Here is a 24,508-nt window from a genome sequence, read left to right as displayed (position 1 = left end):
AGGGAGAGACAGCATGTTATCACCTGATAGAGGGAGAGACAGCATGTTGTTATCACCTGATAGAGGGAGAGACAGCATGTTGTTATCACCACCTGATAGAGGGAGAGACAGCATGTTGTCACCACCTGATAGAGGGAGAGACAGCATGTTATCACCACCTGATAGAGGGAGAGACAGCATGTTATCACCTGATAGATGGAGAGACAGCATGTTGTTATCACCTGATAGAGGGAGAGACAGCATGTTGTTATCACCTGATAGAGGGAGAGACAGCATGTTGTTATCACCTGATACAGGGAGAGACAGCATGTTGTCACCACCTGATAGAGGGAGAGACAGCATGTTACCACCACCTGATAGAGGGAGAGACAGCATGTTACCACCACCTGATAGAGGGAGAGACAGCATGTTATCACCACCTGATAGAGGGAGAGACAGCATGTTGTTATCACCTGATAGAGGGAGAGACAGCATGTTGTTATCACCTGATAGAGGGAGAGACAGCATGTTGTTATCACCTGATAGAGGGAGAGACAGCATGTTGTCACCACCTGATAGAGGGAGAGACAGCATGTTGTTGTCACCTGATAGAGGGAGAGACAGCATGTTATCACCACCTGATAGAGGGAGAGACAGCATGTTGTTATCACCTGATACAGGGAGAGACAGCATGTTGTTATCACCACCTGATAGAGGGAGAGACAGCATGTCTCCACCTGATAGAGGGAGAGACAGCATGTTGTTATCACCTGATAGAGGGAGAGACAGCATGTTGTCACCACCTGATAGAGGGAGAGACAGCATGTTACCACCTGATAGAGGGAGAGACAGCATGTTGTTATCACCTGATAGAGGGAGAGACAGCATGTTGTTATCACCTGATAGAGGGAGAGACAGCATGTTATCACCTGATAGAGGGAGAGACAGCATGTTGTTACCACCTGATAGAGGGAGAGACAACATGTTGTTATCACCTGATAGAGGGAGAGACAGAATGTTGTTAATGTAGGGATAATGTATTTGACAGCAAGTTGATCATGTAGAGATAATGTATTGGACAGCATGTTGTTAATGTAGGGATAATGTATTGGACAGCTTGTTTTTAATGTAGGGATAATGTATTGGACTGCATGTTGTTCATGTTAATGTAGGGATAATGTATTGAACATCATGTTGTTAATGTTAATGTAGGGATAATGTATTGGACAGCATGTTGTTAATATAGGGATAATGTATTGGGCAGCATGTTGATCATGTAAAGATAATGTATTGAACATCATGTTGTTCTTGTTAATATAGGGATAATGTATTGGACAGCATGTTGTTAATATAGGGATAATGTATTCGACAGCATGTATTGGACAGCATGTTGTTAATGTTAATGTAGGGATAATGTATTGAACAGCATGTTGTTCATGTTAATATAGGGATAATGTATTGGACAGCATGTTGTTAATATAGGGATAATGTATTGGACAGCATGTTGTTCATGTTAATATAGGGATAATGTATTGGACAGCATGTTGTTATGTAGGGATAATGTATTGGACATCACGTTGTTCATGTTAATATAGGGATAATGTATTGGACAGCATGTTGTTAATGAAGGGATAATGTATTGGACAGCATGTTGTTAATATAGGGATAATGTATTGGCCAGCATATTGGTAATGTTAATATAGGGATAATGTATTGGACAGCATGTTGTTAATGTAGGGATAATGTATTGGACAGCATGTTGTTAATATAGGGATAATGTATTGGACAGCATGTTGTTCATGTTAATTTAGGGATAATGTGTTGGACAGCATGTTGTTAATATAGGGATAATGTATTGGACAGCATGTTGTTAATATAGGGATAATGTATTGGACAGCATGTTGTTAATATAGGGATAATATATTGGACAGCATGTTGTTAATATAGGGATAATGTATTGGACAGCATATTGTCCATGTTAATGTAGGGATAATGTATTGGACAGCATGTTGTTAATATAGGGATAATGTATTGGACAGCATGTTGTTAATGTAGGGATAATGTATTGGACAGCATGTTGTTAATATAGGGATAATGTATTGGACAGCATGTTGTTAATGTAGGGATAATGTATTGGACAGCATGTTGTTAATATAGGGATAATGTATTGGACAGCATGTTGTTAATATAGGGATAATGTATTGGACAGCATATTGTCCATGTTAATGTAGGGATAATGTATTGGACAGCATGTTGTTAATGTAGGGATAATGTATTGAACAGCATGTTGTTCATGTTAATATAGGGATAATGTATTGGACAGCATGTTGTTAATATAGGGATAAGGTATTGGACAGCATGTTGTTAATATAGGGATAATGTATTGGACAGCATATTGTCCATGTTAATGTAGGGATAATGTATTGGACAGCATGTTGTTAATATAGGGATAATGTATTGGACAGCATGTTGTTAATGTTAATATAGGAATAATGTATTGGACAGCATGTTGTTAATATAGGGATAATGTATTGGACAGCATGTTGTTAATATAGGAATAATGTATTGGACAGCATGTTGTTAAGTTATCATACCACCATAACCTGACTACTGCACTGCACTGCTGGGGTGTAATACAGCCTATAGATTCAGTCAATCACCTGCTAATGCAGTTAAAGCTCATCCACCTCTGGCCTGCTGGCCCCCCTACCTCTGAGGATGCAGTTAAAAGCGTAATAGTTGCATGCATGTTTGGTGGTTCAGAAACACTACCGTATCTGTCCAGTAGGGGGAGTAGTAGACTTGAAATGATCTGTCCAGTAGGGGGAGTAGTAGACTTTAAATGATCTGTCCAGTAGGGGGAGTAGTAGACTTTACATTATCTGTCCAGTAGGGGGAGTAGTAGACTTTACATTATCTGTCCAGTAGGGGGAGTAGTAGACTTTACATTATCTGTCCAGTAGGGGGAGTAGTAGACTTTACATTATCTGTCCAGTAGGGGGAGTAGTAGACTTTACATTATCTGTCCAGTAGGGGGAGTAGTAGACTTTACATTATCTGTCCAGTAGGGGGAGTAGTAGACTTTACATTATCTGTCCAGTAGGGGGAGTAGTAGACTTTAAATTATCTGTCCAGTAGGGGGAGTAGTAGACTTTACATTATCTGTCCAGTAGGGGGAGTAGTAGACTTTACATTATCTGTCCAGTAGGGGGAGTAGTAGACTTTAAATTATCTGTCCAGTAGGGGGAGTAGTAGACTTTACATTATCTGTCCAGTAGGGGGAGTAGTAGACTTTACATTAGCGGGAACGTAGAACTCAGGAGCCAATCATCTCCAGCCGTGTTTTAATTCTACATGGAGGTGTGAAGGGGCTGGGGGAGAGACATTGAACCAGCAACTCTGAGGCTCCCGATTGGCGCAGGGGTCTAAAGGCACTGCATCTCAGTGCAAGCAGGCGTCACTACAGTCCCTGGTTCGATTCCAGGCTGTAGCACACATCCGGCCGTAGCGCTGCGTACAATTGGCTCAGCGTTGTCCGGGTTTGGCCCGGGTAGGCCGTCATTGTAAATAAGAATTTGTTCTTTAACTGACTTACCCAGTTAAATAAAGGTTACATTTTTTTATTTTATTTTATAAGTAAAATACAGAATTAGGACACTACCACGTAAGGTCCAGACCTCTTGACAGAGCGAGGGTAGTGATGTCTTGTAGTCTGATCATGTTTTCATTAAAAGATCGGTGTAGATGAACTCTGCAGCTGTCAGACAGATGGACCCACATCTGTATATAACAATCATCAGTCTACTCAAATGCTTTTCATATCTGCTGACTCAGAGTAGAGGTATGGCTCTGGACTGCTTTTCATATCTGTTGACTCAGAGTAGAGGTATGGCTCTGGACTGCTTTTCATATCTGCTGACTCAGAGTAGAGGTATGGCTCTGGACTGCTTTTCATATCTGCTGACTCAGAGTAGAGGAATGGCTCTGGACTGCTTTTCATATCTGCTGACTCAGAGTAGAGGTATGGCTCTGGACTGCTTTTCATATCTGCTGACTCAGAGTAGAGGAATGGCTCTGGACTGCTTTTCATATCTGCTGACTCAGAGTAGAGGTATGGCTCTGGACTGCTTTTCATATCTGCTGACTCAGAGTAGAGGTATGGCTCTGGACTGCTTTTCATATCTGCTGACTCAGAGTAGAGGTATGGCTCTGGACTGCTTTTCATATCTGTTGACTCAGAGTAGAGGTATGGCTATGAGTCACATAATGAGTCTGACAGCCTTGAAATTATGGTCAGTTTTATGTGAATTGAATGTATCCATAAATGCTGGAGTGGATCCATCACAGGCAAAATCAGCCCATTCTACGACCGCCCTATAGCGTCCTCTTCATTAACAACATGTTGCCAACAAAACTGTTTTTTCATCCTCATGGAGATGGGAAACATTTATATCACGTAATTTATTCTCACAGTTAAAGGACATGAACCAGCCTTTGGGTAGGGCCCTGGGGACAGCCTTTGGGTAGGGCCCTGGGGACAGCCTTTTGGGTAGGGCCCTGGGGACAGCCTTTGGGTAGGGCCCTGGGGACAGCCTTTGGGTAGGGCCCTGGGGACAGCCTTTGGGTAGGGCCCTGGGGACACCTTTGGGTAGGGCCCTGGGGACAGCCTTTGGGTAGGGCCCTGGGGACAGCCTTTGGGTAGGGCCCTGGGGACAGCCTTTGGGTAGGGCCCTGGGGACAGCCTTTGGGTAGGGCCCTGGGGACACCTTTTGGGTAGGGCCCTGGGGACAGCCTGTGGGTAGGGCCCTGGGGACACCTTTTGGGTAGGGCCCTGGGGACAGCCTGTGGGTAGGGCCCTGGGGACAGCCTTTTGGGTAGGGCCCTGGGGACAGCCTTTTGGGTAGGGCCCTGGGGTCTCCTTTGGGTAGGGCCCTGGGGACTCCTTTTGGGCAGGGCCCTGGGGTCTCCTTTTGGGTAGGGCCCTGGGGACTACTTTTGGTAGGGCCCTGGGGTCTCCTTTTGGGTAGGGCCCTGGGGACTCCTTTTGGTTACAGCCTTTGGGGTCTCCTTTTGGGTAGGGCCCTGGGGTCTCCTTTTGGGTAGGGCCCTGGGGTCTCCTTTTGGGTAGGGCCCTGGGGTCTCCTTTTGGGTAGGGCCCTGAGGTCTCCTTTTGGGTAGGGCCCTGGGGTCTCCTTTTGGGTAGGGCCCTGGGGTCTCCTTTTGGGTAGGGCTCTGGGGTCTCCTTTTGGGTAGGGCCCTGGGGTCTCCTTTTGAGTAGGGCCCTGGGGTCTCCTTTTGGTTAGTGCCCTGGGGTCTCCTTTTGGGTAGGGCCCTGGGGACTCCTTTTGGGTAGGGCCCTGGGTACAGCCTTTGGGTAGGGCCCTGGGCTCTCCTTTTGGGTAGGGCCCTGGGGTCTCCTTTTGGGTAGGGCCCTGGGGACTCCTTTTGGGTAGGGCCCTGGGGTCTCCTTTTGGGTAGGGCCCTGGGGACTCCTTTTGGGTAGGGCCCTGGGGTCCTACCCAAAATTGGAGCAGGGTTCTTCCAAATCCTCATGCCCTTCAGCTTCACTGATTGGAAGAGACTTGACAGGTGAAATGAATATGGTGAAAGATCATCATTAATCAGATCAGATTAAATTAGATTAGATCAGATTAGATTAGATCAGATCAGATTAAATTAGATTAGATCAGATTAGATCAGATCAGGTCAGGTCAGATTAGATTAGATCAGATCAGTAGTGAAGGAGAAGACATCATTATTTAGAGATTTGACAAATATCCAGTGTCCTTCAAAGATTAGTAATAGTCTATTCTGGTGTTAGTCAAAGATCCCGTGTCCTTCACAGATTAGTCCTAGTCTATTCTGGGTGTTAGTCAAAGATCCCGTGTCTTTCACAGATTAGTCCTAGTCTATTCTGGGTGTTAATCAAAGATCCCGTGTCCTTCACAGATTAGCCCTAGTCTATTCTGGGTGTTAGTCAAATATCCAGTGTCCTTCACAGATTAGTCCTAGTCTATTCTGGTGTTAGTCAAAGATCCAGTGTACTTCACAGATTAGTCCAGTCTGTTCTGGTGTTAGACAAATATCCAGTGTCCTTCACAGATTAGCCCGAGTCTATTCTGGGTGTTAGTCAAATATCCAGTGTCCTTCACAGATTAGTCCTAGTCTATTCTGGTGTTAGTCAAAGATCCAGTGTCCTTCACAGATTAGTCCAGTCTGTTCTGGTGTTAGACAAATATCCAGTGTCCTTCACAGATTAGCCCTAGTCTATTCTGGGTGTTAGTCAAAGATCCAGTGTCCTTCACAGATTAGTCCAGTCTGTTCTGGTGTTAGACAAATATCCAGTGTCCTTCACAGATTAGTCCAGTCTGTTCTGGTGTTAGACAAATATCCAGTGTCCTTCACAGATTAGTCCAGTCTGTTCTGGTGTTAGACAAATATCCAGTGTCCTTCACAGATTAGTCCAGTCTGTTCTGGTGTTAGTCAAAGATCCAGTGTCCTTCACAGATTAGTCCTAGTCTATTCTGGTGTTAGTCAAATATCCAGTGTCCTTCACAGATTAGTCCTAGTCTATTCTGGTGTTAGTCAAATATCCAGTGTCCTTCACAGATTAGTCCAGTCTGTTCTGGTGTTTCTAACCTTCTATCTGTATTATCCTAGTGGGCACGTGATCATCACACCGTGAGACCGTCTCCGTTGAGAGAAAAGGTATTGATTATATTATATTCCCCCCTCCCCTCCTCTCCCTCCCCTCCTCTCCCCTCCTCTCCCCTCCCTTCCTCTCCCCTCCTCTCCTCCTCCTCTCCCCTCATCCGCGACATTTTGTCTCGTTCCTAAAGCAGTTTCCACTTTCCAGGGATGCCGCAGTTGTCACGAAGAGGAGGTTGTTATTGTAACGGTTGTAACCCCCGAACCGAACCGAACCGAACGGACATTGATGATTCAGATGAAGAACCGGGGGGAGATCCTTCCCGAAGCACAAAATACCCGTTAGATCATTAACGGAATAATAAGGAGTTAAAGGATACGGAATGTAAAATGCGACCGTTATTGCCGTGAGACAGGTACGTGATTGCTGATTATTGTAACAGTTCGCCGGGTAGATCTGGCAGAACAGTTGGAGGACAACGTTTTACCTTCATCGCATCATGATCATTTCAAACCAAGCTGATAATAATTAGGCCGTTGTTCAATTAGGGATATTCAGAATGGGGGTTTAACATTTTTTGCCTAAACGTTTGTCCTTGTTTACATTTAATGTGTCCATCACAAAAAAATGTATTTTATTTTTATTTCACCTTTATTTAACCAGGTGGCTAGTAGAGAAGTCCTTTATTTAACCAGGTAGGCTAGTAGAGAACAAGTCCTTTATTTAACCAGGTAGGCTAGTTGAGAACAAGTCCTTTATTTAACCAGGTAGGCTAGTTGAGAACAAGTTCTCATTTACAACTGTGACCTGGCCAAGATAAAGCAAAGCAATTCGACAACATACAACAACACAGAGTTACACATGGAATAAAACAAACATACAGTCAATAATACAGTAGAAAAATAAGTCTATATACAATGTGAGCAAATGAGGTGAGATAAGGGAGGTAAAGGCAATAAATAGGCCATGGTGGCGAAGTAAATACAATATAGCAATTAAACACTGGAATGGTAGATGTGCAGAAGATGAATGTATAAGTAATGAGATGTATTGAGTCAGTGTGCGGTCCGTCTGAGCCAGGACCGTGTGAGATGTATTGAGTCAGTGTTCGGTCCGTCTGAGCCAGGACCGTGTGAGATGTATTGAGTCAGTGTTCGGTCTGTCTGAGCCAGGACCGTGTGAGATGTATTGAGTCAGTGTTCGGTCCGTCTGAGCCAGGACCGTGTGAGATGTATTGAGTCAGTGTTCGGTCCGTCTGAGCCAGGACCAGGACCGTGTGAGATGTATTGAGTCAGTGTTCGGACCGTCTGAGCCAGGACCGTGTGAGATGTATTGAGTCAGTGTTCGGTCCGTCTGAGCCAGGACCGTGTGAGATGTATTGAGTCAGTGTTCGGTCCATCTGAGCCAGGACCGTGTGAGATGTATTGAGTCAGTGTTCGGTCCGTCTGAGCCAGGACCAGGACCGTGTGAGATGTATTGAGTCAGTGTGTGGTCCGTCTGAGCCAGGACCGTGTGAGATGTATTGAGTCAGTGTTTGGTCCGTCTGAACCAGGACCGTGTGAGATGTATTGAGTCAGTGTGTGGTCCGTCTGAGCCAGGACCGTGTGAGATGTATTGAGTCAGTGTTTGGTCCGTCTGAACCAGGACCGTGTGAGATGTATTGAGTCAGTGTGTGGTCCGTCTGAGCCAGGACCGTGTGAGATGTATTGAGTCAGTGTTCGGACCGTCTGAGCCAGGACCGTGTGAGATGTATTGAGTCAGTGTTCGGTCCGTCTGAGCCAGGACCGTGTGAGATGTATTGAGTCAGTGTTCGGTCCGTCTGAGCCAGGACCAGGACCGTGTGAGATGTATTGAGTCAGTGTTCGGTCCGTCTGAGCCAGGACCGTGTGAGATGTATTGAGTCAGTGTTCGGTCCGTCTGAGCCAGGACCGTGTGAGATGTATTGAGTCAGTGTTCGGTCCGTCTGAGCCAGGACCGTCTGAGCCAGGACCGTGTGAGCCAGGACCAGGACCGTGTGAGATGTATTGAGTCAGTGTTCGGTCCGTCTGAGCCAGGACCGTGTGAGATGTATTGAGTCAGTGTTCGGTCCGTCTGAGCCAGGACCGTGTGAGATGTATTGAGTCAGTGTTCGGTCCGTCTGAGCCAGGACCGTGTGAGATGTATTGAGTCAGTGTTCGGTCCGTCTGAGCCAGGACCGTGTGAGATGTATTGAGTCAGTGTTCGGTCCGTCTGAGCCAGGACCGTGTGAGATGTATTGAGTCAGTGTTCGGTCCGTCTGAGCCATTACCGTGTGAGATGTATTGAGTCAGTGTTCGGTCCGTCTGAGCCAGGACCGTGTGAGATGTATTGAGTCAGTGTTCGGTCCGTCTGAGCCAGGACCGTGTGAGATGTATTGAGTCAGTGTTCGGTCCGTCTGAGCCAGGACCGTGTGAGATGTATTGAGTCAGTGTTCGGTCCGTCTGAGCCAGGACCAGGACCGTGTGAGATGTATTGAGTCAGTGTTCGGTCCGTCTGAGCCAGGACCGTGTGAGATGTATTGAGTCAGTGTTCGGTCCGTCTGAGCCAGGACCGTGTGAGATGTATTGAGTCAGTGTTCGGTCCGTCTGAGCCAGGACCGTCTGAGCCAGGACCGTGTGAGCCAGGACCAGGACCGTGTGAGATGTATTGAGTCAGTGTTCGGTCCGTCTGAGCCAGGACCGTGTGAGATGTATTGAGTCAGTGTTCGGTCCGTCTGAGTCAGGACCGTGTGAGATGTATTGAGTCAGTGTTCGGTCCGTGGTGTTGTGGTGTTGACACTGGTCTGTCACGGTGTTGTGGTGGTGTTGTGTTGTTGACACTGGTCTGTCACGGTGTTGACACTGGTCTGTCACGGTGTTGTGGTGTTGTGGTGTTGTGGTGTTGACACTGGTCTGTCACGGTGTTGTGTTGATACTGTATCGTGTTGTCATGGTGTTGTGTTGATACTGTATTGTGTTGTTGTGGTGTTGTGGTGTTGACACTGGTCTGTCATGGTGTTGTGTTGATACTGTATCGTGTTATCATGGTGTTGTGTTGATACAGTGTCGTGTTGTCATGGTGTTGTGTTGTCGTGGTGTTGTGGTGTCATGGTGATCCTCTCTCTCCAGCCCAGAAACACTGTAAACTGTATATATTTCAGCAGCAGCAGCAGCTGGCTGGTTGAGGTTCAGGCTTCTCTCCCATCAGGCTGTGCTGTATGGATGTCAGGGCTGAATCAGGCGATGGTTGCCAAGGGAATAGAGGGTATGGAGGTAGAGAGAGGAGAGCCACTAGAGTAAACATGAGATATGTGATAAGCTGCTACTGCTGCTGTCCCCTGGGCTGGGTATAACCTACCTCAACCTGTCCCCTCGGCTGGATATAACCTACCTCAACCTGTCCCCTGGGCTGGATATAACCTACCTCAACCTGTCCCCTCGGCTGGATATAACCTACCCCAACCTGTCCCCTGGCCTGCATATAACCTACCCCAACCTGTCTCCTGGGCTGGATATAACCTACCTCAACCTGTCCCCTGGGCTGGGTATAACCTACCTCAACCTGTCCCCTGGGCTGGATATAACCTACCTCAACCTGTCCCCTGGGCTGGATATAACCTACCTCAACCTGTCCCCTGGGTCTGGGCTAGAATATAACCTACCTCAACGTGTCCCCTGGTCTGGGCTGGATATAACCTACCCCAACCTGTCCCCTGGGTCTGGGCTAGAATATAACCTACCTCAACCTGTCCCCTGGTCTGGGCTGGATATAACCTACCTCAACCTGTCCCCTGGGCTGGATATAACCTACCTCAACCTGTCCCCTGGGTCTGGGCTGGATATAACCTACCTCAACCTGTCCCCTGGGTCTGGGCTGGGTATAACCTACCTCAACCTGTCCACTGGTCTGGGCTGGATATAACCTACCTCAACCTGTCCCCTGGACTGGATATAACCTACCTCAACCTGTCCCCTGGGTCTGGGCTAGAATATAACCTACCTCAACCTGTCCCCTGGGTCTGGGCTAGAATATAACCTACCTCAACCTGTCCCCTGGGTCTGGGCTGGATATAACCTACCTCAACCTGTCCCCTGGTCTGGGCTGGGTATAACCTACCTCAACCTGTCCCCTGGGTCTGGGCTGGATATAACCTACCTCAACCTGTCCCCTGGGCTGGATATAAGCTACCTCAACCTGTCCCCTGGGTCTGGGCTAGAATATAACCTACCTCAACCTGTCCCCTGGGTCTGGGCTAGAATATAACCTACCTCAACCTGTCCCCTGGTCTGGGCTGGGTATAACCTACCTCAACCTGTCCCCTGGTCTGGGCTGGATATAACCTACCTCAACCTTTCACAACCACATCCTGTCCCGATGTTGGGACTATACCTCAGCCTCCACACATAATCCCCTCTCCTAGAGTACCTCAGTCTCCACATAATCCCCTCCCCTTGAGTACCTCAGCCTCCACCCATAATCTCCTCCCCTAGAGTACCCCAGCCTCCACCCATAATCCCCTCTCCTAGAGTACCTCAGCCTCCACCCATAATCCCCTCCCCTAGAGTACCTCAGCCTCCACCCATAAACCCCTCTCCTAGAGTACCTCAGCCTCCACCCATAACCCCCTCTCCTAGAGTACCTCAGACTCCACCCATATTCCCCTCTCCTAGAGTACCTCAGCCTCCACCCATAATCCCCTCCCCTAGAGTACCTCAGCCTCCACCCATAATCCCTTCCCCTAAAGTACCTCAGCCTCCACCCATAATCCCCCTCTCGTAGAGTACCTCAATCCACCCATAACCCCTCTCCTAGAATACCTCAGCCTCCACCCATAATCCCCCTCTCCTAGAGTACCTCAGCCTCCACCCATAATCCCCCTCTCCTAGAGTACCTCAGCCTCCACCCATAATCCCCTCTCCTAGAGTACCTCAGCCTCCACCCATAATCCCCTCCCCTAGAGTACCTCAGCCTCCACACATAATCCCCCTCTCCTAGAGTACCTCAGCCTCCACCCATAATCCCCTCTCCTAGAGTACCTCAGCCTCCACCCATAATCCCCCTCTCCTAGAGTACCTCAGCCTCCACCCATAATCCCCCTCTCCTGGAGCACCTCAGCCTCCACCCATAATCCCCTCCCCTAGAGTACCTCAGCCTCCACCCATAATCCCCTTTCCTAGAGTACCTCAGCCTCCACATTACCCCCTCCCCTAGAGTACCTCAGCCTCCACCCATAATCCCCCTCCCCTAGAGTACCTCAGCCTCCACCCATAATCCCCCTCTCCTAGAGTACCTCAGCCTCCACACATGCCCCTCCCCTAGAGTACCTCAGCCTCCACCCATAATCCCCTCTCCTAGAGTACCTCAGCCTCCACCCATAATCCCCCTCTCCTGGAGCACCTCAGCCTCCACCCATAATCCCCTCCCCTAGAGTACCTCAGCCTCCACCCATAATCCCCCTCCCCTAGAGTACCTCAGCCTCCACCCATAATCCCCTCTCCTAGAGTACCTCAGCCTCCACCCATAATCCCCCTCTCCTAGAGTACCTCAGCCTCCACCCATAATCCCCTCTCCTAGAGTACCTCAGCCTCCACCCATAATCCCCCTCTCCTGGAGCACCTCAGCCTCCACCCATAATCCCCTCCCCTAGAGTACCTCAGCCTCCACCCATAATCCCCTCTCCTAGAGTACCTCAGCCTCCACATTACCCCCTCCCCTAGAGTACCTCAGCCTCCACCCATAATTCCCCTCCCCTAGAGTACCTCAGCCTCCACCCATAATCCCCCTCTCCTAGAGTACCTCAGCCTCCACCCATAATCCCCCTCTCGTAGAGTACCTCAGTCTCCACCCATAATCCCCCTCTCCTAGAGTACCTCAGCCTCCACCCATAATCCCCTCTCCTAGAGTACCTCAGCCTCCACCCATAATCCCCCTCTCCTGGAGCACCTCAGCCTCCACCCATAATCCCCTCCCCTAGAGTACCTCAGCCTCCACCCATAATCCCCTCTCCTAGAGTACCTCAGCCTCCACATTACCCCCTCCCCTAGAGTACCTCAGCCTCCACCCATAATCCCCCTCCCCTAGAGTACCTCAGCCTCCACCCATAATCCCCTCTCCTAGAGTACCTCAGCCTCCACCCATAATCCCCTCCCCTAGAGTACCTCAGCCTCCACCCATAATCCCTTCCCCTAAAGTACCTCAGCCTCCACCCATAATCCCCCTCTCGTAGAGTACCTCAATCCACCCATAATCCCCTCTCCTAGAGTACCTCAGACTCCACCCATAATCCCCTCCCCTAGAGTACCTCAGCCTCCACCCATAATTCCCCTCCCCTAGAGTACCTCAGCCTCCACCCATAATCCCCTCTCCTAGAGTACCTCAGCCTCCACCCATAATCCCCCTCTCCTAGAGTACCTCAGCCTCCACCCATAATCCCCCTCTCGTAGAGTACCTCAACCTCCACATTACCCCCTCTCCTAGAGTACCTCAGCCTCCACCCATAATCCCCTCTCCTAGAGTACCTCAGCCTCCACCCATAATCCCCCTCTCCTAGAGTACCTCAGCCTCCACACATGCCCCTCCCCTAGAGTACCTCAGCCTCCACCCATAATCCCCTCTCCTAGAGTACCTCAGCCTCCACCCATAATCCCCCTCTCCTAGAGTACCTCAGCCTCCACCCATAATCCCCTCTCCTAGAGTTCCTCAGCCTCCACATTACCCCGTCTCCTAGAGGACCCCAGCCTCCGCAGAACCTTAATGATTATCTCTAGAGAGACTCAGGACCCCACAGACTCCTGCTTATTGCCTCCGTGTGCCCTGCTGTCCCCTGGTGTGGTTGGGCTCAGCTTCGTCCCTCGGAGTGACTAATGAACAGGTTTGTCTCTTCAGCCGTTTCTGCTCCTCAGGGCAGGTTGATGTTCTACTGAGACTATATACACCATTAACAGGAAGTAGTTGATGTTCTACTGAGACTATATAAACCATTAACAGGAAGTAGTTGATGTTCTACTGAGACCACATAAACCATTAACAGGAAGTAGTTGATGTTCTACTGAGACTATATAAACCCTTAACAGGAAGTAGTTGATATTCTACTGAGACTATATAAACCATTAACAGGAAGTAGTTGATGTTCTACTGAGACTATATAAACCATTAACAGGAAGTAGTTGATGTTCTACTGAGACTATATACACCATTAACAGGAAGTAGTTGATGCTCTACTGAGACTATATAAACCATTAACAGGAAGTAGTTGATGTTCTACTGAGACTATATAAACCATTAACAGGAAGTAGTTGATGTTCTACTGAGACTATATAAACCATTAACAGGAAGTAGTTGATGTTCTACTGAGACTATATAAACCATTAACAGGAAGTAGTTGATATTCTACTGAGACTATATAAACCCTTAACAGGAAGTAGTTGATATTCTACTGAGACTATATAAACCCTTAACAGGAAGTAGTTGATATTCTACTGAGACTATATAAACCCTTAACAGGAAGTAATTGGTATTCTACTGAGACTATATAAACCCTTAACAGGAAGTAGTTGATATTCTACTGAGACTATATACACCATTAACAGGAAGTAGTTGATGTTCTACTGAGACTATATAAACCATTAACAGGAAGTACTTGATGTTCTACTGAGACTATATAAACCATTAACAGGAAGTAGTTGATGCTCTACTGAGACTATATACACCATTAACAGGAAGTAGTTGATGTTCTACTGAGACTATATAAACCATTAACAGGAAGTAGTTGATATTCTACTGAGACTATATAAACCCTTAACAGGAAGTAGTTGATATTCTACTGAGACTATATAAACCCTTAACAGGAAGTAATTGGTATTCTACTGAGACTATATAAACCCTTAACAGGAAGTAGTTGATATTCTACTGAGACTATATAAACCATTAACAGGAAGTAGTTGATGTTCTACTGAGACTATATAAACCATTAACAGGAAGTAGTTGATATTCTACTGAGACTATATAAACCATTAACAGGAAGTAGTTGATATTCAACTGAGACTATATAAACCATTAACAGGAAGTAGTTGATATTCTACTGAGACTATATAAACCATAAACAGGAAGTAGTTGATATTCTACTGAGACTATATAAACCATTAACAGGAAGTAGTTGATGTTCTACTGAGACTATATAAACCATTAACAGGAAGTAGTTGATATTCTACTGAGACTATATAAACCCTTAACAGGAAGTAGTGGTTGTTGATTGACTATCAGACTCAGATCTTGGAGTGGGTGTTGTTAAATACAGTAGGTTTTGTTAAGGCTTTGTTATACTTCGGAAAGGACCTCCTGTTGTTAGAGACAGTTCAGGAGGAGTCTCACTCTTCAATCTCTAGTGGTTTTAAATCTTTACCCGGTTGCAGTCAAAAATTCTAGAGTCGTCAGTCTGCCACAGAAATCTTCTAGCTAGATCTGTGACTTCCTCCTAATATCAGCGATTAGCTGAGTGAGGTCAGAGATACTTTTTTTGTACATTTCTCTGGCGTGGAGTTTCACTGGAAATGAGACGTGGGAGAAATGGCCGCCAGTTTCGCCACGTTGCCTATAGTGACATTATACTGCGTCTCGATGTCGGGTCAATGCCGTCGTCCAACAACCAAATCGGTTTCTAGAAACATAAAACGCTTCAGCAGGAAATCTGTAAAGAAGACTTCAACATCCATTTTCACCCAGTGATGTTATTAACACACAGAGATGTTATTAACACACAGAGACAGAGATGTTATTAACACACAGAGAGACAGAGATGTTATTAACACACAGAGACAGAGATGTTATTAACACACAGAGACAGAGATGTTATTAACACACAGAGACAGAGATGTTATTAACACACAGAGACAGAGATGTTATTAACACACAGAGACAGAGATGTTATTAACACACAGAGATAGAGATGTTATTAACACACAGAGATAGAGATGTTATTAACACACAGAGAGACAGAGATGTTATTAACACACAGAGACAGAGATGTTATTAACACAGAGACAGAGATGATATTAACACACAGAGACAGAGATGTTATTAACACACAGAGAGATAGAGATGTTATTAATAACACACAGAGACAGAGATGTTATTAACACACAGAGACAGAGATGTTATTAACGCACACAGAGACAGAGATGTTATTAACACACAGAGAGATAGAGATGTATTAGAATACAGACATCACCCATTAAGACATCTCATCAACACAGCCCCTCTTTGTCAGGGAACAAAGAGAGAGATGTTAGAGCCCAGGGACACTGAGTGGGTGACCTCGAGCCTCTCACCGTGAGATAAAGAGCTTGTTTGGCCACTGAGTGCCAGCGCCCCTCATAGGGCCCAGGGACACAGAGAGCCAGCGCCCCTCATAGGGCCCAGGGACACAGAGAGCCAGCGCCCCTCATAGGGCCCAGGGACACAGAGAGCCAGCGCCCCTCATAGGGCCCAGGGACACAGAGAGCCAGCGCCCCTCATAGGGCCCAGGGACACAGAGAGCCAGCGCCCCTCATAGGGCCCAGGGACACAGAGAGCCAGAGCCCCTCATAGGGCCCAGGGACACAGAGAGCCAGCGCCCCTCATAGGGCCCAGGGACACAGAGAGCCAGAGCCCCTCATAGGGCCCAGAGAGCCAGCGCCCCTCATAGGGCCCAGGGACACAGAGAGCCAGCGCCCCTCATAGGGCCCAGGGCCACAGAGAGCCAGAGCCCCTCATAGGGCCCAGGGCCACAGAGAGCCAGCGCCCCTCATAGGGCCCAGGGACACAGAGAGCCAGAGCCCCTCATAGGGCCCAGAGAGCCAGCGCCCCTCATAGGGCCCAGGGACACAGAGAGCCAGCGCCCCTCATAGGGCCCAGGGCCACAGAGAGCCAGAGCCCCTCATAGGGCCCAGGGCCACAGAGAGCCAGCGCCCCTCATAGGGCCCAGAGAGCCAGAGCCCCTCATAGGGCCCAGGGACAGCTGTCCTTCCCGAGGCCTTGTCTATAATGACTATGTTCCCCATCACCATTATGCAATATGGGGAGCTGGCCTTGCTGATTCAGTTTCCTCTGTGTACAAACACATTGATGATCTTTCCAAGGACGGACGGACGGACGGACGGACGGACGGACGGACGGACGGACGGGCATCTCACAGATGTGCTCAGATCAGTTCAGGTCTGATCTCTCCTCAGGTCTGATCTCTCCTCAGGTCTGATCTCTCCTCAGGTTAGAATAGGACTGATCTCTCCTCAGGTCTGATCTCTCCTCAGGTCTGATCTCTCCTCAGGTTAGAATACGTCTGATCTCTCCTCAGGTCTGATCTCTCCTCAGGTTAGAATAGGTCTGATCTCTCCTCAGGTCTGATCTCTCCTCAGGACTGATCTCTCCTCAGGTCTGATCTCTCCTCAGGACTGATCTCTCCTCAGGTCTGATCTCTCCTCAGGTCTGATCTCTCCTCAGGACTGATCTCTCCTCAGGTCTGATCTCTCCTCGGGTTAGAATAGGACTGATCTCTCCTCAGGTCTGATCTCTCCTCGGGTCTGATCTCTCCTCAGGTTAGAATAGGACTGATCTCTCCTCAGGTCTGATCTCTCTTCAGGACTGATCTCTCCTCAGGTCTGATTTCTCCTCAGGTTAGAAGAGGACTGATCTCTCCTCAGGACTGATCTCTCCTCAGGTTAGAATAGGACTGATCTCTCCTCAGGACTGATCTCTGCTCAGGTTAGAATAGGACTGATCTCTCCTCAGGTCTGATCTCTCCTCAGGACTGATCTCTCCTCAGGTCTGATCTCTCCTCAGGTCTGATCTCTCCTCAGGTCTGATCTCTCCTCAGGTTAGAATAGGACTGATCTCTCCTCAGGTTAGAATAGGACTGATCTCTCCTCAGGTCTGATCTCTCCTCAGGACTGATCTCTCCTCAGGACTGATCTCTCCTCAGGTCTGATCTCTCCTCAGGTTAGAATAGGACTGATCTCTCCTCAGGACTGATCTCTCCTCAGGACTGATCTCTCCTCAGGTCTGATCTCTCCTCAGGTCTGATCTCTCCTCAGGACTGATCTCTCCTCAGGTTAGAATAGGACTGATCTCTCCTCAGGTCTGATCTCTCCTCAGGTTAGAATAGGACTGATCTCTCCTCAGGTCTGATCTCTCCTCAGGTCTGATCTCTCCTCAGGTTAGAATAGGTCTGATCTCTCCTCAGGTCTGATCTCTCCTCAGGTTAGAATAGGTCTGATCTCTCCTCAGGTCTGATCTCTCCTCAGGTTAGAATAGGACTGATCTCTCCTCAGGTCTGATCTCTCCTCAGGACTGATCTCTCCTCAGGTCTGATCTCTCCTCAGGTCTGATCTCTCCTCAGGACTGATCTCTCCTCAGGTCTGATCTCTCCTCAGGTCTGATCTCTCCTCAGGTTAGAATATCATCTGTAAACCTCAGAAGATGAGTTGCGGTGCCTTCAGAAAGTATTCAGACCCCTTGACTTATTCCCCATTTTGTTGTTTCCGCCTAAATTCAAAATGGATTCAGTAGATGTTTTTTCTCTCACTCATCTACACACAATAATGACCAAGTGAAAGATGTTTTTAGAAATATTTGCAAATGTTTTGAAATCTACATAAGTATTCAACACCCCTGAGTCAATACATGTTAGAATCGTCTTGGGCAGTGATTACAGCTGGGAGTCTTTCTGAGTCTCTAAAAGCTTTGCACACCTGGATTGTATAATATTTTGCACATTATTCTTTTTAAAAATTCTTCAAGCTCTGTCAAGTTGGTTGTTGATCATTGCTAGACGGCCATTTTCAAGTCTTGCCGTAGATTATCAACTAGATTTAAGTCAAAACTTAAAAACGTAATTACTTCGCCACCATGGACTTAATTGCCTTTACCTCCCTTATCTCACCTCATTTGCTCACATTGTACATAGACTTATTTTTCTACTGTATTATTGACTGTATGTTTTGTTTTATTCCATGTGTAACTCTGTGTTGTTGTATGTTGTCGAATTGCTACGCTTTATCTTGGCCAGGTCGCAGTTGTAAATGAGAACTTGTTCTCAACTAGCCTAACCTGGTTAAATAAAGGTGAAATAAATAAATTTAACAAACCTGTAAACTCGGCCGCTCAGGAACATTCGCTGTCTTCTTGGTAAGTAACTCCAGTGTAGATTTGTCCTTGTGATTGTCATCGTCGTGTCTGTAGGTGGCAGGGAAGTCAGGCGCAGGAGAAACCAACTTGGTATCACTGGAGTTTTTTAATATTATAAAACAAACTCCAAAAAAAACAACATACATAAAAAAATAACATGGGTAAAATAACATGGGTAAAATAACCCGGGTAAAATAACCCGGGTAAAATAACATGGGTATAATAACCCGTCGCGCACCGATACAAAACACACGAACACAATAACCACAAACAATCTCCGACAAGGACCTGAGGGGAAACAGAGGGTTAAATACACAGCATGTAATGAATGGGATTGGAACCAGGTGTGTAGGAGGAGACAAGACAAAACAAATGGAAAATGGATCAATGATGGCTAGAAGACCGGTGACGTCGACCGCCGAGCGCCGCCCCGAACAAGGAGGGGATATCGACTTCGGTAGAAGTCGTGACATTGTGTTTTAGGTTATTGTCCTGCTGAAAGGTGAATTCATCTCCCAGTGTAGATGTGGCCTTGTGTTTTAGGTTATTGTCCTGCTGAAAGGTGAATTCGTCCTCTAGTGTCTGTTGGAAAGCAGACTGAACCAGGTTTTCCTCTAAGAGTTTACCTGTGCTTAGCTCTATTCCGTTTCATTTTATCCTTAAACATAAACTCCCTTGTCCTTGCCAATGATAGGAATACCCATAACATGATGCAGCCACCACCATGCTAGACAATATGAAGACTGGTACTCAGTGATGTGGTGGATTCGCCCCCAACATAACGCTTTGTATCCAGGACATAAAGTTAATTTCTTTGACAAACATTTTTTCAGTTTTACTTTAGTATCTTGTTGTAAACAGGAAGCATGTTTTTAGAATATTTATTATTCTGTACAGACTTCCTTTTCCCTCTGTCGTTTAGGTTAGTATTGTGGAGTAACTACAATGTTGTTGATCCATCCTCAGTTCTCTCCTATCACAACCATTAAAACTCTGTTTTTAAAGTCACCATTGGCCTCATGATGAAATTCCCTGAGCGGTTTCTCGAGTTCGGAAGGACGCCTGTATCTGTCGCTGTGCCCTTGAGCAAGGCACTTCACCCTAATTTGCTCCAGGATGTAACGGCCGTCGAAAGGAGTAGACCAGGTGCAGCGTGTGAATTTGTTCATCTTTGTATTTTTAATTTGGAAAAAATGAACACTTTACAAATAAAACAAAAACGACTGCAAAAACAGTTCTGTCAGGTGAACTAGAACTAAACAGAAATTAACTTCCCCACAACAACCCTGTGGGGGGAAAAAGTGCTGCCTAAGTATGGCTCTCAATCAGAGACAACGATAGACAGCTGTCCCTGATTGAGAACCATACTCGGCCCAAAAAACAAAGAAATGCCAAAACATTAGAAAAAAAGGAACATAGAATGCCCACCCTCGTCACACCCTGCCTTAACCAAACTAGAGAATAAAAACCCTCTCTATGGCCAGGGCGTGACGACAGAGGAGCGTCGTCCTCCGATGGCCGACCTTGTAAAAACAACACATTTCACTCCACCTTTCCGTTTATATGTGACAATAAAACAATATAATTATTTATTTTGTAGTCTGAGTGTTGATACACCATCCGACGTGTAATTTAATAACGTCACCATGCTCAAAGGGATATTCAACGTCGGCTTTGTGTAACGGTTGTCGTCGGGAAACCAAAACGCAGCGGGTTGTACACTCAGCTTCTTTAAATAGGCGAAAGAAGGAAAACCAAACAAACACATATACAACAAAAATAACAACAATGATGAACGACGAAAATACAGTCTTGTCATGCTCACACACGCAAAACAAGAAACAATCTCCCACAAACACTAAACCAAACACATACACATATATAGGACTCCCAATCAGAGGCAACGAGAAAACACCTGCCTCCAATTGAGAGTCCAAACCCCAATAAACCAGACATAGAAATACAAAAGACCACATAGAAATACAAACATAGAACATTACCCAAAAACCCAGAAATAATAAATCAAACGCCCTACTAAATAAACCATCACCCTGAACCACATAAAACAAATAGCCTTCTGCCACGTCCTGACCAAACTACAATAACAAATAACCCCTATTACTGGTCAGAACGTGACACTTTTAATTTTTTTTTTTACCCATCTATTTTGTGTGTTTGTCTCCGCAGCTCTCCCGTGGTGCCGTCTCTGCAGCTCTCCCGTGGTGCCGTCTCCGCAGCTCTCCCGTGGTGCCGTCTCTGCAGCTCTCCCGTGGTGCCGTCTCCGCAGCTCTCCTGTGGTGCTGTCTCCGCAGCTCTCCTGTGGTGCCGTCTCCGCAGCTCTCCTGTGGTGCCGTCTCTGCAGCTGTCTAGTGGTGCCGTCTCCGCAGCTCTAATGAGGTGCTGTCTTCGCAGCTCTCCTGCGGTGCTGTCTCCGCAGCTGTCCTGAGGTGCTGTCTCCGCAGCTCTCCTGTGGTGCCGTCTCCGCAGCTCTCCTACGGTGCCGTCCCCGGTAGCGGCATGGTCTACTCCCAATCAACAGACAGCATCAAGCCCTCCCTCCTGTCCCTCCTCTCCCCCTCCTTTACCCTCCCCATGACCTTTAACCTCTCAGACAGGAGCAACACCAGCTCAGCCACACCTTTCCTCTGTAACCACGATGCCCTCTCTTCCTCCTCCTCCTCCTCCTCCTCCTCCTCCGTCCTCCAGAACACCACCCAGGTGTCGTATGAACTCACCCCAGCGGAGGTGGCTGTTCTGGGGCTTGTGTTCAGTCTCCTGTGGCTGATCTCCATCCTGGGTAATGTTCTAGTGTGTGTGGTGATCCACCGTAGCAGAAGAAGTCAGTCCACTACTAACTACTTTGTGGTGTCCATGGCCTGTGCTGACCTGTTGTTGTCCCTGGGCTGCGCTCCCTTCGTCCTCCTCCAGGTGACCTGCGGAAGCTGGCCTCTCAGCGCTGCCGCCTGTAAGGTTGTCCGTTACCTGCAGCACCTGTGTCCTGGTGTCCAGGTGTATGTTCTGCTGTCTATCTGTGTGGACCGTTTCTACACCATCGTGTACCCACTGAGCTTCAAGGTGTCCAGGGAGAAAGCGAAACGGATGATCTTTGCTTCCTGGTTGTTGGACGCCGCTTTCGTCTCTCCTTGCTTTTTCTTCTACGGCTCGGAGGCGGCGGCGACGGACGGGGGCGTGCACTGTGACTTCTTCTTGCCGGCGGGAAGCTGGGACGGTGTGGCGTACGGTTCCGCCCACCTGCTCCTGGGTTTCCTGATCCCAGCTGTCCTCATCGTGTGGTTCTACCAGCGTGTCGTCCGTTACATCTGGAGGATCGGCGCAGACGGACACACGGTCAGGAGAACCATGAACATCGTCCCAAGGACTAAAGTGAAGACCATCAAGATGTTTCTCATGTTGAACGTTGTGTTTCTCCTCACCTGGACTCCCTTCTACGTGGTCCAGCTGTGGCACCCTAGTGAGGCCCCGGGCCCCAGCAGACAAGGGGCTCTGGTCTTCTGCTGCGTGATGTGGGTGGCGTTTAGCTCCGCCGCCTCTAAACCGTCGCTCTACTCCGTCTACAACGCTAACTTCAGACGCGGCACGAGGGAGACCTTCTGCACGTCCTCTATGAAGTGTTACCGTAGCAACGCCTACACCATCACCGCCAGCTCCCGCATGGCCAAGAACAACTACGTGGGCGTGGTCGACGTCCCCGCGGCGACCAAGACGACGCTCGCCAAAGACTCGGTCTACGACACGTTTGACCGCGAGGCCAAGGAGAAGAAGCTGGCCTGGCCAATCAGTGCCAATCCTCCCAATACCTTCGTCTGATTGGAGGGAGACAGGGTTTAACTACCAATCAGAGCCATCCCTCCCAATACCTTCGTCTGATTGGAGGGAGACAGAGTTTAACTACCAATCAGTGCCAACCCTCCGAGAGAGAGAGCGACAGAGAGAGAGAGAGAGCGAGACAGAGAGAGAGAGAGAGAGAGAGAGAGGGATCACATTGTGTTGGATCAGACGCTGGATTCCACATATATGGATCTGAATCCCCTGTCTGTCTGTTAACATGTCTGTGGTTCTGAATCCCCTGTCTGTCTGTTAACATGTCTGTGGTTCTGAATCCCCTGTCTGTCTGTTAACATGTCTGTGGTTCTGAATCCCGTCTGTCTGTCTGTTAACATGTCTGTGGTTCTGAATCCCCTGTCTGTCTGTGGTTCTGAATCCCCTGTCTGTCTGTGGTTCTGAATCCCCTGTCTGTCTGTGGTTCTGAATCCCGTCTGTCTGTCTGTTAACATGTCTGTGGATCTGAATCCCCTGTCTGTCTGTTAACATGTCTGTGGTTCTGAATCCCCTGTCTGTCTGTTAACATGTCTGTGGTTCTGAATCCCCTGTCTGTCTGTTAACATGTCTGTGGTTCTGAATCCCCTGTCTGTCTGTTAACATGTCTGTGGTTCTGAATCCCCTGTCTGTCTGTTAACATGTCTGTGGTTCTGAATCCCCTGTCTGTCTGTGGTTCTGAATCCCGTCTGTCTGTCTGTTAACATGTCTGTGGTTCTGAATCCCTGTCTGTCTGTTAACATGTCTGTGGTTCTGAATCCCCTGTCTGTCTGTTAACATGTCTGTGGTTCTGAATCCCCCGTCTGTCTGTTAACATGTCTGTGGTTCTGAATCCCCTGTCTGTCTGTTAACATGTCTGTGGTTCTGAATCCCCTGTCTGTCTGTTAACATGTCTGTGGTTCTGAATCCCATGTCTGTCTGTGGTTCTGAATCCCCTGTCTGTCTGTTAACATGTCTGTGGTTCTGAATCCCCTGTCTGTCTGTTAGCATGTCTGTGGTTCTGAATCCCCTGTCTGTCTGCTAACATGTCTGTGGTTCTGAATCCCCTAACATGTCTGTGGTTCTGAATCCCCTGTCTGTCTGTTAACATGTCTGTGGTTCTGAATCCCCTGTCTGTCTGTTAACATGTCTGTGGTTCTGAATCCCCTGTCTGTCTGTTAACATGTCTGTGGTTCTGAATCCCCTGTCTGTCTGTTAACATGTCTGTGGTTCTGAATCCCCCGTCTGTCTGTTAACATGTCTGTGGTTCTGAATCCCCTGTCTGTCTAACATGTCTGTGGTTCTGAATCCCCTGTCTGTCTGTTAACATGTCTGTGGTTCTGAATCCCCTGTCTGTCTGTTAACATGTCTGTGGTTCTGAATCCCGTCTGTCTGTTAACATGTCTGTGGTTCTGAATCCCCTGTCTGTCTGTTAGCATGTCTGTGGTTCTGAATCCCCTGTCTGTCTGCTAACATGTCTGTGGCTCTGAATCCCGTCTGTCTGTCTGTTAACATGTCTGTGGTTCTGAATCCCCTGTCTGTCTGTTAACATGTCTGTGGCTCTGAATCCCCTGTCTGTCTGTTAACATGTCTGTGGTTCTGAATCCCCTGTCTGTCTGTCTGTTAACATGTCTGTGGTTCTGAATCCCCTGTCTGTCTGTTAACATGTCTGTGGATCTGAATCCCCTGTCTGTCTGTGGTTCTGAATCCCCTGTCTGTCTACATGTCTGTGGATCTGAATCCCCTGTCTGTCTGTGGTTCTGAATCCCCTGTCTGTCTGTTAACATGTCTGTGGTTCTGAATCCCCTGTCTGTCTGTTAACATGTCTGTGGTTCTGAATCCCCTGTCTGTCTGTCTGTCTGTTAACATGTCTGTGGATCTGAATCCCCTGTCTGTCTGTTAACATGT

The 24,508-nt window shown here is 47.7% G+C and overlaps 1 protein-coding gene across 1 annotated transcript; it reads left to right on the top strand.

The window, feature by feature from the left end:
* The first annotated feature begins 6,635 nt into the window (after nucleotides 1-6,635).
* Nucleotides 6,636-22,902, top strand: LOC115189828 (probable G-protein coupled receptor 19). Its single transcript, XM_029748335.1, has 3 exons — nucleotides 6,636-6,687; nucleotides 6,836-7,043; nucleotides 20,972-22,902. The coding sequence occupies exon 3, from the start codon at nucleotides 21,302-21,304 to the stop codon at nucleotides 22,610-22,612; it is 1,311 nt and encodes a 436-aa protein (XP_029604195.1). The 5' UTR covers nucleotides 6,636-6,687; nucleotides 6,836-7,043; nucleotides 20,972-21,301; the 3' UTR covers nucleotides 22,613-22,902.
* The last annotated feature ends 1,606 nt before the right edge of the window (nucleotides 22,903-24,508 follow it).

The sequence above is a fragment of the Salmo trutta genome, unplaced genomic scaffold, assembly GCF_901001165.1.
Source record: "Salmo trutta unplaced genomic scaffold, fSalTru1.1, whole genome shotgun sequence".
Taxonomy (NCBI): Eukaryota; Metazoa; Chordata; class Actinopteri; order Salmoniformes; family Salmonidae; genus Salmo; species Salmo trutta.
This window is presented reverse-complemented; position numbering and strand designations above follow the sequence as displayed.

Excerpts from the sequence above, each read along its gene's own strand:
- LOC115189828 (XM_029748335.1), top strand. The coding sequence starts at position 21,302 with ATGGTCTACTCCCAATCAACAGACAGCATCAAGCCCTCCCTCCTGTCC.